This window comes from Aspergillus piperis, assembly GCF_003184755.1.
Source record: "Aspergillus piperis CBS 112811 unplaced genomic scaffold BO85scaffold_1, whole genome shotgun sequence".
Lineage (NCBI taxonomy): Eukaryota > Fungi > Ascomycota > Eurotiomycetes > Eurotiales > Aspergillaceae > Aspergillus > Aspergillus piperis.
This window is the reverse complement of record NW_020291591.1, coordinates 1,155,669-1,171,483: the sequence shown is the minus strand read 5'-3', so window position 1 is coordinate 1,171,483 and position 15,815 is coordinate 1,155,669. Positions and strand designations below refer to the sequence as shown.

Sequence of the window (15,815 nt, the reverse complement as noted above, 5' to 3'; positions counted from 1 at the left end):
TGTATCTACTACGTACTTCTTTCTTTTTGACGACCTCTCATCGAACGACAAAACCATCATTCTTTTGTGGTTCGCTCGTCGGGATATTTTGTTTCCTAGTTTGTTCCCTCCGCTGTGCGGAAAATTAGCCACTCAATATGCGGTGGTCTCTTTCCTCCCTCTTTCTGTTTGGCTTCTTGGCTGTTGTACATGCGCTCAGTAGTTCAGGGAACCGTCTGCTCGTTGTTTTGGAGGATGGATCGGAGAAGGATCTTTACTCTACTTTCTGGAGTGATTTAGAGGGTATGTATCTGCAGGGCAGAATTAATGATTGAGTGGAATTGGCGTTGTGCTGATATATGCAATAGCTCGTGGATATGACCTCGTCTTCGAATCTCCCAAGAGTGACAAGCTCTCCCTCTTCGACCTGGGCGAGAGGGCTTACGACCACCTTCTTCTCCTGCCTCCTAGGTCCAAAGGTTAGCGGCGACTTTGGATTCGGATACTATGCTACAGGGACACACAATTGACCGAGTGATCAGGATTTGGACCTTCTTTGAGCCCCAAGAACATCGTCGACTTTATGAACAAGGACGGTAACGTCCTCCTTGCGCTCTCGGGCAAGTCCACTACTCCCAGCGCCGTCAGCTCGCTGCTTCTGGAATTCGATCTTCACCTCGCTACCGACCGTTCGTCTGTCGTTGTCGACCACTTCAACTACGACACCCTGTCCGCGGCCGAAAAGCACGATGTCCTTCTCCTCCAGCGCCCCGGCCCATTGAGACCCGATACCAAGGCTTTCTTCGACGGAGAGGGTGTCCTTGCTTTGCCTAGGGCCGCTCCTCACACTCTCGGCGACCACGCGCTCATTGCGCCTATCCTGCGCGCTCCTGCGACTGCCTACAGCTACAACCCCAAGGAAGACCTGTCCGCGGGAGAGGATGTCTGGGCTACCGGCTCCCAGCTGGCTCTCGTCTCCGCCATGCAGACCCGTGCCTCCTCTCGCTTCACCCTGCTCGGCTCCGTCGAGAGTCTCCAGGACAAGTGGTTCTCCGCGACCGTCAAGGCGCCCAACGGAAAGGAGACCGGCACGGCCAACCAGGACTTCGCCAAGCAGTTGACTGCCTGGACCTTCAAGGAGACCGGTGTCCTCAAGGTTGGCAAGATCGAGCACCACCTGGCTAAGGACGACCTTACTGCTGAGGACCTGAACCCCACCATCTACCGCATCAAGAACGAGACCGTATGTGCCTACTAAACAGTCCGCAACATAACCGCCAACCCCTGCTGACGTGTCCCTATAGGTTTTCAGCATTGAGATCTCCGAGTACAGCCACGACCGGTACATCCCCTTCGAGGTGCCCGCCAACGATGCCCTGCAGCTCGAGTTCACCATGCTCTCCCCCTTCCACCGCCTGAAGCTGGAGCCCACCGCCCGCACCGAGAACAGTACCATCTACAGCACGCAGTTTACCGTCCCTGACCAGCACGGTATCTTCTCCTTCCGGGTCAACTACAAGCGCCCCTTCCTCACCAACATCGAGGAAAAGCACGAGGTGACTGTCCGTCACTTCGCCCACAACGAGTACCCCCGCAGCTGGAAGATCAGCGGAGGATGGGTCTGGATCGCCGGCCTGTGGTCTGTGATCGGCGGGTTCCTGGCCTTTGTGTTCGTGTGGCTCTACTCGGAGCCCGCCTCGGCCAAGGTCAAGAAGACCCAGTAAAGTAATGTATCATCTGAAAGATCAGTAAATGAAATCTGCTGCACAATGCACGTCTTAAGAAAGGACGACCCGAATCGTAGAAATGCCCAAGTCAGTCTGCGTACAGACAGACCCATCCATTGCATATGTACAATCTAGTAGTATAGCATGAAAGAAAGGAATACCCGTAACCCGACAATCATACACACTATCAGGGCACGGGCACATGAGCGAAGTAGTCCCAACAGTCAATCAACCAAACTCCAAGCCAAATGCCAGCGAATACAACAAAACCACAGAGAACGTGATGTTACAGCGCGCAAGGGAAAACCAGTCTGTGTCACCCACACAACACCAGAATATAACTAAACCCCCTCCCCCTCACAGACCACGAGTCTTCTCCGGATCCATCTGCACCTCATCACCACTAATCTCCTTGACCGTCTCAAACGCCGGCTTGCCTGCATATAGTTGTTGGGACGTGCTGGAGCCGCCGCCTTCCGTCGTTGATACCGAGATAGGCTGGTTTCCGCGGAACCGCTTGCGCATATCGATTAGGCCGCGCCTGAAAATGAGGCATATTGTCAACTGACTGTAGGGAAAGCTTTGAGGATGCCATTTGGTAATGACTCACTTGCACTCGCTGAATCCCTTCCGCAATTGCTGGCATCGCATAGGAAGTTCGTCAACGTACGGCTCACTCAGACATTCGCGGGGCGAGCGCCGTTGCACCATGATGCAGTCTGATTCTTGGAGACATTGCGCCAGAGCGTTTCCTATTTATTATGAAAAGAATGGTTAGAGGGTGTCTGTGTACCGGGAAATATAGCTGAAGTTGGGAGGAGGAGGGACGACAATGTGGTAGTAATATCCGGTCGTGGATACGTTTCCGAACATCCAAGCCGCAATTCGCGGAATCTGGCAAAGGATAAAAAAAAGAATCCAACATACTGATCTCTTGGCAGGAACTCGGCATTTTGGGCGAACAATATAGGCAAGGCCCGAATTGCTCAGCCAAATAATAACAAGTTAGGAACAACACCGGTCTGCGGCGGCGGCGACGACGGCCAATCTGGAGATAATTTGCTGAAATCGGAAAACAAACTCAAACCAAACGGGCGTTGCCCCGGATTAGGTAAGCCATCACATGAAGAAGAAGAAGGGGCCCCCATGACGTCTGGGGGCCTGTGGAACCTGACTTAGGTTGCTTGCCTCGTTCCGCTTGATTTATCCTATCTTTCTTCTTCCCATAGTCATGCGGTCTGAGTTTATGGAAGAATTGCTTCGGCGCATTATGGTTTATTACTACTACCACTACTACCGGTGATAATAATCTACGTGATTGATTTGCAGACTGTCCATCCCTTTTATGATAATAGGAGGTTTGGGCTTATCGTCATGGCGCGCGTTCCGGTCATTGGACGGCTGTTTTGGTTCGAATATTTGGCTCTGTTTGGGTCGTTGATTCTGGTGTTGCTGGAATGGGTTATACATATTATCACGTTTTGTCTGCGTAAGTAGTGTGTTCATTTCTTGGGGTGGTGGTGTAAAGGGGTAAGGGCTAACTGGCGCAGCTGAATCTATCATTAGGTTCTGTTACGATCGATCCAAGAATATCTTCAACGCTTTTATTCCTCCAGATGACCCGGCCAAACGCGGCAAGGAAGAGAAGGTTGCTGCGTCGGTTGCTCTGGCGTCGGACTTCACGGATATATGCGCGCTGTTTGGATATGAAGCAGAGGAACATATTGTCCAGACAGGGGATGGCTATCTGCTTGGTCTGCACAGACTGCCCTATCGGAAGGGCGAGGAGGGAAGGAAAGTCAACCAGGGTGAAGGGAGCATCAGGAAGAAAGTCGTCTATCTCCACCATGGTCTCATGATGTGCAGTGAAGTCTGGGTCTGTCTTTCGGAGGAGCAGCGATGTCTTCCGTTTCAATTGGTCGAAAGGGGCTATGACGTGTGGTTGGGGAATAACAGAGGAAACAAGTACTCGAAGAAGTCCGTCAAACATTCTCCCCTGTCGAACGAGTTCTGGGACTTTTCGATCGATCAGTTCTCGTTCCATGATATCCCAGACAGCATCAAGTATATTTTGGAAGTGACAGGGCAGCCCTCCCTGTCATACGTGGGATTCTCGCAGGGAACGGCGCAGGCATTTGCGACGTTGTCCATTCATCCTCTGTTGAACCAGAAGATCGATGTCTTTGTGGCTCTGGCGCCGGCAATGGCCCCAACAGGCCTCCCCAATCATCTCGTAGATTCGCTCATGAAAGCTTCGCCGAACTTCCTGTTTCTGCTGTTTGGCAGACGCAGCATCCTTAGCTCGACGACGATGTGGCAGACGATTCTCTACCCACCTATCTTTGTTCGGATCATTGACACGTCACTTCGCGGCCTGTTCAATTGGAGGTGCAAGAACATCAGCCGCTGGCAGAAGCTGGCAGGGTACCTGCATCTGTTTTCCTTCACTAGCACCAAGTCGGTCGTCCATTGGTTCCAGATTATTCGACACCGGAATTTCCAGTTCTACGATGACGAAATCCATGCCCCGCTCAGTATTGTTGCGAGTGAGCGATTTTACAAGCCGGTCAAGTACCCGACTAAGAACATCAAGACGCCTATTGTCCTGTTGTATGGCGGTAGCGATAGTCTCGTTGATATCAACGTGATGTTGTCCGAGCTTCCCCGCGGGACCGTGGCGAAGGAAATCCCGCAGTATGAGCATTTAGACTTCTTGTGGGCGCGTGATGTGGACCAATTGGTATTCAGCCATGTCTTCGAAGCGCTGGAGCGGTACAGTCCCGAGAATCAGAAAGGGACATTAATGGAGAAGGTTAATGGTGCGGCAGGCACATATGTACCAACATGAAGTACGAGGGTCTGCACCAATGAAGACACGCATAATCTAGAGGGAGATGCATACCCACCATCGCCAAGTTTGACAGCTTGCGTGTTTCGACTCGCGGATCTGACTGTCTCAGCAGATCGCGATACGAGAGACAAAGATCATTGTTCGCCTTACTTTGTATAATTGTTTGCCTATAAAGATGTTTGTTTAGCCTTCATTGTTTTTCTGTACAGCACACACACTATATCACCGTCTAATATAACCTTAACACCGCCAAACACCTCACAAACACAAAGCAAAGCAACGCAGTGCGGATGCCTCGAAGTTGGCAGACCTCCAATGACCTTCATGGGTACTTCAATACTACTTCGTTGCCTAGATAGATCCATGAAAGATCGGCTCCCGACCCCTTCAGTGACATACGTCATATGTATCAAGCAGCAGCGCATTTCTTCAGATCCATATGCAGGGAGATGGTCCCAGTGTCGGGTCTCGTCTTGCTCTTCCCGTCCCCGACGCCTCACATCCACATGTGATGCATAGACCAACGCGTCCCCCATCACATCTGCGCTTCCAGCAACCAAGCACGACCCAAACCAATGTTTGTGCAGCTCGACCCCCCAAGAAAATAATTATCCCAATGTGACACATCAGCTTGGCTTTCAATCATGCTGATACAACCACCAAGTACCAGTACCAGTACCATCTTCCCCCCCTCCCTCCCCGGTCAGGTGGTTTGAGATGGGGGATGGTCTGATTGCCCTAGCGCACCATCAATGCGCGTGCACATCGGTCCAATATAGATTACAGAATATAATAATAAATTAAATGATAGGCACACAGACAGCCTGTCTTCCGGAAGTTGGGGACCGGAAGTCCGGTGCGGTGGTCCGTACTTTTTATCTTTCAGGACTTAACAATCGAGTCTACCAACTACCAAGTGATCCTAAGTTCTAGTGCTGATGAGCAGCGATGGTGCCTCCCGCTTAGTTTCGGGGGTGATTCCGTCCCTGGAGTTGGCGTCGGAATCTGCTTCCGGTTCCTGGAATCGGGCACATCCCGATGTCCTTTTGTTTTTTTTTTTTCTTGTCCTTCTTCTCCTTCTTTTCCTTTTTGACTTTTAGGAAGGGGATGTCTGGTTATTGGCTTGGGTCTGCTGCTGACAGGTAATTTTTGGGGCTTAGATGAATAACCTGCATGGCATCGTATGGTGGCATCGTATGGGAAGGGGGAGAGTTTGTTTTTGTGATAATGATGATGATGGAGAGAGAGATATTATTGCCATGAGAGGGGAAGAAGAAGATCGATCATTATGCTTGTCCTCGGGGCAAGACGGATGTGGGTTTTGGGACTTTTGTGAGATGTTCATGAGGTCTCTCCTTGTAGATACAGAGACTCACAACAGAGAGAGAGAGATGGTGTACTCTGTAGTACTATTGCTAGTTTCTAGTTAGATAGTAGCACATCCACGCAGTTAATATTTATTGATCAGTAGTCGCCATGGCCTGTCCTGCCTGTCCGGCGTCTATCTACTATCTATCTGCTTTATTTCATTTTTTCTTTCTCGTCCTTGCAGCGGTTAACTAGCCTTGATGAATTCCCCCGGTTCCCTGTTTCTGAGACATTGCTAGGTATCTAGTAGCAATTGGAGCCCGGCTGAGTGCATGTGAAGCTGAGTGTGAGGGTAAGAGTGTGTGTTGGCGCTGAAGAATTCAAGGTAAGGTAAGAGGGAATAATCCAGTTTCAGCTTCCATCATCCATCCTGTCATCCCCATCATTCTCCATCACTCAATCAATAAATCATCCTTTCCTCTAACCCACACCCACTCTTCCAATTCTATCAATCCACACACCTCCCTCTCTTCCCACTCCTTCAAACATGCCACATTCTTCTCATCTGCGAGGCTCTGCTGAGCTCATCAGGGCTGCAGATCTCGGGGGCGACAAAGAGAGATGACTACTGTATGAGAAGAAGAAGAACAAGAATAATCCACCGGATCAGGGGATAAGGGAGGGAGCGAGATTCAATTATTGGCCAAGCCATGCCGCGCCCGCCCCCTTCTTGAGGGAGGATGGATGGATGGATGGATGCGCTGGGCTTTCTGCCCCCATCCGCTGTGATCAGTTGCTACCCTCTACGGTTTCCTGCCGATTCGGAGGTAGAAGGACGGAGGGGGGGCGAAGGAGCAGGGAATTGATGGAAAGAGAATTGAGAATGAGAGAGGGAGAGAAAGAAGGAGGGAGAGAGAGGCTGATACGATCTGATCTCAGACTCGAGAAATCGAATGATGGTGTTGTTGTTTCTCTTTCTGCCCCCCTCCCTTCTATCTATCTCTCTTTTCTCTTTCTCATTCTCTGCCCTCGAAAGTGATGCCCGTCAAGATGGAGGTCAACTACTTTCCTCTCTAGCTTATAACACCACAGCACCTTGCTCTTGCTCTACTATCTACTTGTTTCTTTTCGTTCTGGATCATCGGGACCCAAGCCATCAAGCTGCTAACTAACCTCGACTGTACTAGGGGCTTAAGGTTTAATCCAGAGTCGGCCGCACAACAAATCGCCGTTCGATTCGAGGCTCACCGCCGCAATTTGGGAAGAGAGTCCCTGCCGTGCCTTTACTTTTTTTTTGACTTTTTTTTTGCTTTTCCCTCTCGTGCAGTTCTTCAACGGGGGTCTTCAGGGATTAGGAAAAAGACGAAACCGAGAAAAGAAAATATTTCAGAAACAGCAATTGATTCGATCGTCTCTCCGTTAGGCCGTTATTGCATCATATCGTCATCTGCTGTGCTTTGTCGGTAAGCCAAATTCGACGTTCTTCTCTGTTGCGCTCTTCTTCAATGGAACTTACCGATCCTTTTCCTGTCCTCCCCACAAACCGAACCAGTCCGTGTTCGCTGACTTAGCCTCTGCCTACTGCTCCTCTGCTACTGCTACTGCTCTGCTCTGCTCTGCTTGTCTGGCTCTCACTCAACTCACTCACTCACTCATCCTCTCTCTCTTCCTTTAGTAAACTACTAGTGTCTTTTCTCTACCCCCGAAAGTCACCGACCGATCTGTTCAACAGCAGCTATCCTTCCCTACCTTCCCTCCTCTCCTCTGCTCTCCACCTCCACTCCCGCGGCCTTGCTTCAGACCGTCCCTTCTTCTGGCGCTTCCATTCTGCCAGCTCCCGGGGAATTGGTCGGGAATTGATTGGCATTGAGACCGATGTAACGGATCGCGTGTTGCTGCCCTTGCTCTCCCAGCACTTCCTCCCCGCCCACCCCCCTCAAAGGGAGTCCAGTCCACCTCCTTCCCTCCTCCCACCCCCCCATTCCCCAATCTGCTTAATTCAGTTCAAATTATCGGCGCGCATTGAACCTGAATCCACCGTCCACTCGATACCCTCACCGAGACTCAGCCCTCATCTGTCGCAGCATTCGGATCGGGTTTAGTCTACGTTCCAGCTTCGACCACTGATTCCGCCCCAGGATCAGACAATATAATTGTTGGCTTAGAATTACCGGAAGCCTATCGGAGTCGACTCTTTCATTTTCGCATCGAATCATACTCTTTCAATCGCCGAATACGCGGCTACCGTTCCAATGCGGCCCCAGTAAGCTCCGCCCCGGACTTTCTATTCCACTACAAACAACCGATCGGAGGTCGCCGCAGTCGCTAACATACTGGCTTTATCATAGACGGGAATACCATATCGTCGTTTTAGGTGCTGGTGGGTACATACTTCTGTGACAGACTATGAGAAAGGATCACCACTGACCATCGGTCGTTGTCGGCGCAATAGGAGGTGTGGGAAAGAGCTGTCTTACTGGTATGCTCCTGGTCGCATATACTTGTCGGGTTCTCTGTCATGGTCGCTGATGCTGGGTAGCTCAATTCGTGCAAAATGTCTGGATTGAGAGTTATGACCCGACAATCGAGGATTCATACCGGAAGCAGATCGACGTGGATGTGAGTTTGGCTTCGTCCTTGTCTGGAGATAGTCACTGACATTTCTAGGGCCGGCAATGTATTCTGGAAATGTATGTGTTGTGCGCAGCGCATTTATTCCATAGCGCAGTTACATCACTACGGGTAATGGAGATAGCTGACTGTTGTATCCAGACTGGACACTGCAGGAACAGAACAGTTCAGTAAGTCTCCGTGGACACGGTCGCATTCAATTTCTCTAATACTAACACCTTCTTAGCGGCCATGAGGTAAACAATGCGCCCACCCTGGATCCCCTACCCCCCCGCCCACTTATACGGGACGTTACCAACCGTTGCCATTTCGGGCCCCCTGCTGACGTTGGATCGCATTCCAGAGAGTTGTACATGAAACAAGGCCAAGGGTTTCTGCTCGTATTCTCGATTACAAGCATGTCCTCGCTGAACGAGTTGTCCGAGCTCCGCGAACAAATAATCCGCATCAAGGAGGATGAGAAAGTTCCCATCGTCATTGTGGGCAACAAATCCGACCTGGAAGAGGACCGCGCCGTGCCACGCGCGCGCGCCTTCGCCCTCTCCCAAACCTGGGGAAACGCTCCTTACTACGAAACGTCGGCCCGTCGACGAGCCAACGTTAACGAAGTCTTCATTGACCTCTGCCGACAGATCATCCGAAAGGACTTGCAAGGAAACTCCAAGGGCTCCGACTCGGATCGCAAACGGGAAGGTGGCAATCGGCAGGACCGTCGAAAGGACAAAAAGCGCCAGACCCGGCGTAAGGGACCCTGCGTGATCCTATAATTAGTCCTACTCGCGACCTTTCCCCGACACGACGAACGTACCACCAAATAAACGAGAGAAAGCGCATGGGCTAGCCCCCTGACCACTTACTATCTTATATCGCTCACCATTACGCACATGACTTACCCACTGCTCACTGCACATACCCCGTCTACAAAGCCTGTCTAATGTCGAAACACCTACTACTATTACTACTTACTACTACTACTTATTCACCCACCCCTTACCTGACTTTATCCTATGCCATGTTTCATCATACGCCTGTCCACGTGCTCCCACGATAGATATATGTGACTTATAGCCTCGAATATTTTTGTTTTCTTATACTTATCTTCTCCTATTGCTATGTCCTACATTACTACATTTGTGACTTTTACGCCGGAGGAATGGAAAAGTGTAAATTTCTTGATCTCTTTTATTCTTCTACCACTTTGGATGCTTCTCTTGTGCAAATGCAAACAGCGAGACTTTCTTTCTTTGTATCTTTCTTGCTTTCATGATGTTGATTGCGAGAGAAAAGAAGCAGAAGCAGAAGCAGAAGCAGAAGCAGAATTGGATAGATTGCTCAACAGCGATAGGAAGAGAGATGAGATGACTGACCCCAATTGGTTTTCAAAATAGATATATGTTGATTTCTTCTATGTTTCTTTGTGTTATTAATGGACTCTTGGACAGCTTGTAAGCTGTATTGTTTCATTTAGAGGGGGTGGTGAAAGAAATGAACCACTCAGTAGTATAGAAGAAAATATGTCCCCGGATAGAATGTATCTACTACATCAATTTACACTATATGTTCAAGGAAAATCAATAACAGTTATATAAGCGAAGACATAGAGCCAGAGTCAGAGTTCGTTTCCGGGGCTGAAGAATGGTAGTATCATCATTCATTATAGGTCATGTTATCCCTGCATACTACAGCATTAAACACGAGGGATATAAAAGCCGGACGTCTGATACGATGTTACTGCGACCATGTAGTAGAAGAACTTGGCTCGCTCGCTCGCTCGCCTCTGCTCCGTTGTAGAATAGCTAGCTATCTAGCTACCTACCTTACTCACTGGACCAAATAAGTCAACTGATTTGAGTATTAGTAACCCATGGTGTCGTGTCGTCAGTGCGTTCGAACCAGGCCTTGAAGGAAGCCTTAGGCTCTCGTCCAATGCGCCTAGCAGCTCTGGTATGATTAATATCAGGAGGAAAACTCCATAGTGATGATACTGTATGGTTACTGATGGTGATGGCGCTCGGATGTTTTTGAGCTGTTGTTGATGATGATGATGATGACCTGTCCGGTCGTATGGCTTGTCTGGGAATAAGATTCGTGGTATTGTTTCTAGTCTGATGCTGTGGCTTGAGGAGTTTGAATATTTATGTCAGTATTGGCCGCATCTATATCAGATCAACTACCGTCCTATTAGATGTACTATCTTCAATAGCTTCCTTTGGTACTACGTCTGCTCCTATGCGACGGGAGGTAGATTTCGAAGAGAGTGACGAAGAAGAAGAAGAAGAAGAAGAAGAAGAAGAAGAAGAAGAAGAAGAAGAAGAAGAAGAAGAAGAAGAAGAAGAGACCCAGGGAACTCATCTGCCGCATGATGCTAATCACATGCCGTCTTTATATTGAGTAGTAGTACTTCCGGCTTTCCTACTTACTAGTATCTTCGACATCCCAGGAATTCTACTACCGTGTGGTTACATTATTTAGTACGTGTAGTAAGTATATTACCTGTATCAGGCAGTATTTTGATTAAGTAGAAGCAATTTATTTCCATTGATCGAACTATGCCCTTACCTGAAGAGGTCATATAAAATGAGAAAGGACATTAAGAACTTCAAATTGAACAACAAATCATCACTACCTCACACTAGTAAGCCCGGAGATCTCGGAATCAAGATTTAATAGCATAAGTCCGCCGATACACCTCATCGATCCTTTCCAAGTAGTATGTTCCCGGTGCCAGGGAAGCTATGTCGCCAGATGGGGTGTAGTTGTTGCTTCCGTAGGCTTTTAGTCGAAGTGCGCAGGCCTGGTTATACAAGGTATTAGTATAGGGCAACAACTGGAAACGTTGTATGAGTCTGTTAACTTACCTCTTCATATTCCTCCGGGGTAGCGACATGTCTCTGCTTTAGACGATTCATGAGATCGATTTTCTCAACCATGGGGGCTAAATCGCCTGTTACTTTCAAGGCGAAGAGGGTGCTGGCTAGACCGCTGCCGTACTTTATTCATAACATTCGTTAGAACCGAAAGATTTATAGTGAAGTCTGGGGAAAGGGTTGACTTACACTGAACATGCCAATAGTCTTCCCCTGCGCAGAAGCAAGATCGAGATTACTGATCAGGCTGATAAGTGAGCAATAGAGACTGCCTGTATACATGTTTCCACACAAGGATGGGGCAGTGATGCATGGTTCAACGCGCTCCTTGAACTGGTTCTTGGTTAGAGCTACGAGCGCTTTCTCTAGGTTCTTGTCTTTGAGGGATTCTTCGTAGGTCAGGGTGCGGAGCTCAGGCGGGATGTCGGTCAGGTCTGTGTCTGGTTTCGAGCTCGATTGATGTTGAAGATCGTTGTATTTGAGTCGACCATAGGACTTGCTCACTAGCTTGCAGTTTGGGGTATGGAAGGCCATGTAGTCGAAGAGGTCGAGGACATTTTCCACGTTCTTATTGTTCATGCTTCTGCGACGGAGGAGGTCTTTGTGACATCCATCCACGGCACGTATGTAGCAAGTGATCGATTCATGGCCGTTAACGAGAGGAAACTCGGCTCTTAGGTCTGGCTTGTAGAAGTCGTATGTGTGTGTCATGTAGACACCTCTGACGCTGTGATCCAGGGAGAGCAGTGCGTTGGGACCCACGAGCATGGCAACGCAGCCTGCGCCACCTGTAGGACGGGAGGAAGACTCCTTATAAAGGGCAATGTCAGATGCCACGACGATGGCGTCCCGGCCGTCCCAGGACCGTGACTCGACCCAGTTTATGGCATTGAAGAGGGCGTTGGTCCCGCCGTAGCAGGCGTGAATAGTGTCAATGCCTTCAATGCTCGTGTTGCCGGAGGGCTCGAACAGGGTTGTAAGGACGGACTTGATGGACTTGGCCTTGTCGATTAGGGATTCCGTGCCTACTTCGAGACGTCCGATGGAGTTGGGATCAATGCTGTATTTTTTGAGGAGGGAGGACACGGCTGTTAAGGCTAGAGAGCAGACATCTGAACAGTTGATTAATTAGGACTCTTAGTACTTGAAATTACGGGATAGTGCCCATATGGAGTATACCTTCTCTGTCGGTGCAGTAATTCATGCACTGGAGGCCTAGTCCAATGGTGTACTTGCCGGCGGAGACACCTTGGTATTGCTCGAAGAGGGTCTGATCCAGACACTGTTTAATTCAGGTAATCAGACAGGCTCTTAGACGATAAAGGGTTGAAGTACCTGGGCTGGGACATGGATTTCCATGGCCTTGATGCCAACATTCTCTGGGTAGGATGCCATGGTGCGAATGATATCAGTTATGAAAGCAAACCGAAGCTGTGCTGGGATGAAGATGTAGGACTGGAGACCTGAGATGCAATAGACTAATGCCCCCTTTTATAATTATTTCCCGCTGCTGCCTATTTGCTTCAGTATGTGTTGAAGCAGTTGTAAGTGGGTATGAAGTGGCTGTGAGTTTCTAGCCCCCCATTGCGTTCACACCGGTAACATCATAGGCATGAGCAAGGACATAATGAGTTGCTCGGACCACGTAGTAAGAACTAAGCTGAAACAGCAGGATTGTATTGGCTGAAAGAGCTCTTGCCCGAGCTGCTAGCTGAATCCTATATTCACCGTTGTAGACATAGGATGAAGAGTACGGCGTATATCAGGTCCTGAGTATGGGCATGTCAGGTGCACCAATAACTGTTGGCAAACCGTACAGCGGGTCTCCTAGTGAGATTCCTTATCGGTTAGCTTGCTTCTTCTGATCGTCATGGAGCCGGATGAATGGATGTGAAAACCTGCTGGTCTGTTGTGTACTTTGCCATGTCATTGAAATCTGAGAGGTTATTGGCAAGCACCAAATTGACGGCCACTGGCACCGTGGGTAGCAATGGACAAATACGAATCTGTCGAACACGGGGATTCAAGTTTGTTCAATCAATTGATGAGGATATGTTGTGACTGCGGTGAGGCCTAAGTGCTGAGGCGTCACTAAACCACATGATCTACATCTTCAGCGACTAATCACTTCCGTTGTAAAATCAATATCTGGCCTGATGATCATTTGATTGGCAATGGGCTGCTAGTGGTATGCACGGATCACCGTAATGCCTGCATGGCAAACCAACGCTCGGAGATGAAATCATCTCTATAGATCACATTCCAGTTGATTACTGTCCAAGTTACCTTACTAGCACTTCAATTTCAAATGTGTTTCCGTAAATGAAAGAAGCTCGTATGGCACACATAGCTTATCGAACGCCACTCTTTTATGATAAAGTGTTACATTGTGAGGGATAACAGATCTGTTAGTTGTTTTTAGGGCCGGAGCAAATCACTGAATTATGATGCGCTTATGCCACTATCATATCCTGTTTCATTCCAACCAAAGCACCTCACATCCGGAACACCCCAAAACGGGTCTGCACATCATCTACCTTTCCACCCACAGCAGCTGCCAGCCCCAGACCAAGGAAGCGTCTCGTCTGTGCGGGAGGAATGACGCCGTCATCCCACAGTCGTGCAGAGGAGAAGACTGCCTCTGACTCACGATCAATCCGTGCCTTGAGGTCCGGATCAGCTGTCCGCCCTACAGCTTCCATGACAGCTGAGAGTTGTTCCGAGCCCATGACACCAATCTTGGCATTGGGCCACATGAACAAAAGACGCGGGGAATAAGCACGACCACTGCAAATTTCGTGAGTACAGAACAGGACGAGGAACATAATCCCTAATCGAAGACTTACCACATTCCATAGTTGCCCGCGCCAGCGCTGGAACCAAATACGACTGTAAATTTAGGGACGTCTGCGCAGGCTACAGCCGTAACGAGCTTTGCACCATTTTTTGCAATGCCGCCCTTTTCAGCATCTGCGCCGACCATGAAGCCGGAAATATTCTGGAGGAAGACCAGAGGTATTTTGCGTTGCGCGCAGAGCTCGATGAAGTGCGCTCCCTTCAGGGAGGATTCGGAGAACAGGATACCATTGTTGGCGACAATACCGACTTGATGCCCGAAAATACGAGCAAATCCGGTGACAAGCGTCGTACCGTAGTCCCGTTTGAATTCGGCAAACTCACTGCCATCGACGATACGGGCGATGACTTCGTGGACAGGAATTTGACGCCGAAGGTTGGTGCCCACGATGCCGTTGAGCTCCGTTGGGTCATACAGCGGCTCTCTGATGGCATCACTAGGAATGTCCTTGAGAGGAATAGTTGTTTTGGGGTAGTTGAGGTTGGAAATAGACCTCCGGGCGAGAACAATAGCATGCGCGTCGTCAACGGCAAGATAGTCTGTTACACCTGAGATTGTGCTATGGAGTTGACCGCCGCCAAGGTCCTCTGCGGAGACTTCCTCGCCTGTAGCAGCTTTGACGAGAGGAGGGCCGGCCAAAAAGATAGTACCCTGGTTCTCGACAATGATTGTCTCGTCGCTCATAGCCGGGACGTAGGCTCCACCAGCTGTGCAGGGACCCATGACGACGGAGATTTGTGGAATGCCCAGGGAGCTCATGCGGGCCTGGTTGAAGAAGATACGGCCGAAGTGTTCCTTGTCTGGAAAGACATCTGCTTGGTGGGGAAGATTTGCACCGCCAGAGTCCACGAGGTAGAGGCAGGGAAGCTTGTTTTCTTGAGCAATTGCTTGCGCGCGGAGGTGCTTCTTGACCGTAATGGGGTAATATGTGCCTCCCTTGACCGTGCTGTCATTAGCAACAATCATACAGGTGACACCTTCGACCGTTCCAATTCCTGTTATGATGCCACCTGCCGGGACGTCGTCCGAGTAGACTTCATGGCCGGCGAGTGGAGAGAGCTCCAGGAACGAGGTGCCTGGATCAATGAGCGCGGTAACTCTGTCGCGAGGGAGCATTTTCCCTCTTGCGATGTGTTTGTCCTTGGCTTTCTGCGGCCCTCCTTGGGAAATTGTGCTGTGGAGACTGGCCATCCGGTCGAGGAGCTCCTGCATTTGCTGGGCATTCTCCTTGAAATCTGAGGATGACGTGTCCACTGCTGTGGGAAGAGCCGATATGGCGGATGCATGATGAGGATGCGTATAGCTGGCAACGGATCTAGAGAATGCAAGGAAAGGCGTTCTCGTCGAGGGTTGTCGCACGGGTAGACAGCGGGAGGGAAGGGCGGGTTGTTTGGATCGCAAGCTCCGCAGGAGCGGAGACGGAGCACGCATTGCGGGGATGTTGGAGCTGGTGATCTGGGGATACTCGGGAGTGTAGACAAGAACGTATTTAAGAATATGACTTATATGCAGACTACACCATGGCCGGCGCAAGCCGAAGAAAGTACACGAGGTATTATTGTAGTCGGCAGTGGAGGAAGACGATTGCAGACGCC

General features: G+C 49.7%; 6 protein-coding genes across 6 annotated transcripts; 3 read left to right on the top strand and 3 right to left on the bottom strand.

The window, feature by feature from the left end:
• The first annotated feature begins 18 nt into the window (after nucleotides 1-18).
• Nucleotides 19-2,035, top strand: BO85DRAFT_386658 (dolichyl-diphosphooligosaccharide-protein glycotransferase). The gene is made up of 4 exons (XM_025656638.1): nucleotides 19-282; nucleotides 348-458; nucleotides 522-1,222; nucleotides 1,284-2,035. Exons 1-4 carry the CDS (start codon nucleotides 138-140, stop codon nucleotides 1,701-1,703), a joined length of 1,377 nt encoding a protein of 458 aa, XP_025520837.1. The 5' UTR covers nucleotides 19-137; the 3' UTR covers nucleotides 1,704-2,035.
• BO85DRAFT_444247 (PET191 family protein) lies at nucleotides 1,778-2,748 on the bottom strand. The gene is made up of 3 exons (XM_025658970.1): nucleotides 2,634-2,748; nucleotides 2,317-2,458; nucleotides 1,778-2,247 (listed from the first exon to the last, which is right to left on the bottom strand). The coding sequence occupies exons 1-3, from the start codon at nucleotides 2,656-2,658 to the stop codon at nucleotides 2,064-2,066; spliced, it is 351 nt and encodes a 116-aa protein (XP_025520836.1). The 5' UTR covers nucleotides 2,659-2,748; the 3' UTR covers nucleotides 1,778-2,063.
• Nucleotides 2,749-2,869: 121 nt separating this feature from the next.
• Nucleotides 2,870-4,639, top strand: BO85DRAFT_12478 (sterol esterase). Its single transcript, XM_025653942.1, has 2 exons — nucleotides 2,870-3,195; nucleotides 3,257-4,639. The coding sequence occupies exons 1-2, from the start codon at nucleotides 3,081-3,083 to the stop codon at nucleotides 4,552-4,554; spliced, it is 1,413 nt and encodes a 470-aa protein (XP_025520835.1). The 5' UTR covers nucleotides 2,870-3,080; the 3' UTR covers nucleotides 4,555-4,639.
• A 3,478-nt stretch (nucleotides 4,640-8,117) lies between these two features.
• Nucleotides 8,118-9,263, top strand: BO85DRAFT_482780 (putative RAS small monomeric GTPase (Rsr1); the record flags this gene model as incomplete). The annotated part of the gene is made up of 8 exons (XM_025663124.1): nucleotides 8,118-8,128; nucleotides 8,214-8,245; nucleotides 8,318-8,344; nucleotides 8,405-8,484; nucleotides 8,533-8,555; nucleotides 8,638-8,666; nucleotides 8,723-8,732; nucleotides 8,840-9,263. 8 exons carry the CDS (start codon nucleotides 8,118-8,120, stop codon nucleotides 9,261-9,263), a joined length of 636 nt encoding a protein of 211 aa, XP_025520834.1.
• Nucleotides 9,264-11,012: 1,749 nt separating this feature from the next.
• BO85DRAFT_410293 (hydroxymethylglutaryl-CoA synthase) lies at nucleotides 11,013-13,068 on the bottom strand. Its single transcript, XM_025657474.1, has 5 exons — nucleotides 12,699-13,068; nucleotides 12,543-12,645; nucleotides 11,553-12,475; nucleotides 11,355-11,486; nucleotides 11,013-11,290 (listed from the first exon to the last, which is right to left on the bottom strand). The coding sequence occupies exons 1-5, from the start codon at nucleotides 12,756-12,758 to the stop codon at nucleotides 11,153-11,155; spliced, it is 1,356 nt and encodes a 451-aa protein (XP_025520833.1). The 5' UTR covers nucleotides 12,759-13,068; the 3' UTR covers nucleotides 11,013-11,152.
• A 545-nt stretch (nucleotides 13,069-13,613) lies between these two features.
• On the bottom strand, nucleotides 13,614-15,802 carry BO85DRAFT_410290 (putative 3-methylcrotonyl-CoA carboxylase, beta subunit (MccB)). Its single transcript, XM_025657473.1, has 2 exons — nucleotides 14,210-15,802; nucleotides 13,614-14,150 (listed from the first exon to the last, which is right to left on the bottom strand). Exons 1-2 carry the CDS (start codon nucleotides 15,649-15,651, stop codon nucleotides 13,859-13,861), a joined length of 1,734 nt encoding a protein of 577 aa, XP_025520832.1. The 5' UTR covers nucleotides 15,652-15,802; the 3' UTR covers nucleotides 13,614-13,858.
• Between the last annotated feature and the right edge of the window lie 13 nt (nucleotides 15,803-15,815).

Coding starts and splice junctions, on each gene's coding strand:
- BO85DRAFT_410290 (XM_025657473.1), bottom strand. CDS start 15,651: ATGCGTGCTCCGTCTCCGCTCCTGCGGAGCTTGCGATCCAAACAACCC. Junction 14,151..14,209: donor GCGGGCAACTATGGAATGTG/GTAAGTCTTCGA, acceptor CGAAATTTGCAG/TGGTCGTGCTTATTCCCCGC.
- BO85DRAFT_410293 (XM_025657474.1), bottom strand. CDS start 12,758: ATGGCATCCTACCCAGAGAATGTTGGCATCAAGGCCATGGAAATCCAT. Junction 11,487..11,552: donor AGACTATTGGCATGTTCAGT/GTAAGTCAACCC, acceptor TTATGAATAAAG/TACGGCAGCGGTCTAGCCAG. Junction 11,291..11,354: donor CCCCGGAGGAATATGAAGAG/GTAAGTTAACAG, acceptor TTGTATAACCAG/GCCTGCGCACTTCGACTAAA.
- BO85DRAFT_444247 (XM_025658970.1), bottom strand. CDS start 2,658: ATGCCGAGTTCCTGCCAAGAGATCA. Junction 2,459..2,633: donor GAGTTCCTGCCAAGAGATCA/GTATGTTGGATT, acceptor CATAATAAATAG/GAAACGCTCTGGCGCAATGT. Junction 2,248..2,316: donor AAGGGATTCAGCGAGTGCAA/GTGAGTCATTAC, acceptor CCTCATTTTCAG/GCGCGGCCTAATCGATATGC.
- BO85DRAFT_12478 (XM_025653942.1), top strand. CDS start 3,081: ATGGCGCGCGTTCCGGTCATTGGACGGCTGTTTTGGTTCGAATATTTG. Junction 3,196..3,256: donor TATTATCACGTTTTGTCTGC/GTAAGTAGTGTG, acceptor TAACTGGCGCAG/CTGAATCTATCATTAGGTTC.
- BO85DRAFT_386658 (XM_025656638.1), top strand. CDS start 138: ATGCGGTGGTCTCTTTCCTCCCTCTTTCTGTTTGGCTTCTTGGCTGTT. Junction 459..521: donor CCTGCCTCCTAGGTCCAAAG/GTTAGCGGCGAC, acceptor CCGAGTGATCAG/GATTTGGACCTTCTTTGAGC. Junction 1,223..1,283: donor ACCGCATCAAGAACGAGACC/GTATGTGCCTAC, acceptor GTGTCCCTATAG/GTTTTCAGCATTGAGATCTC.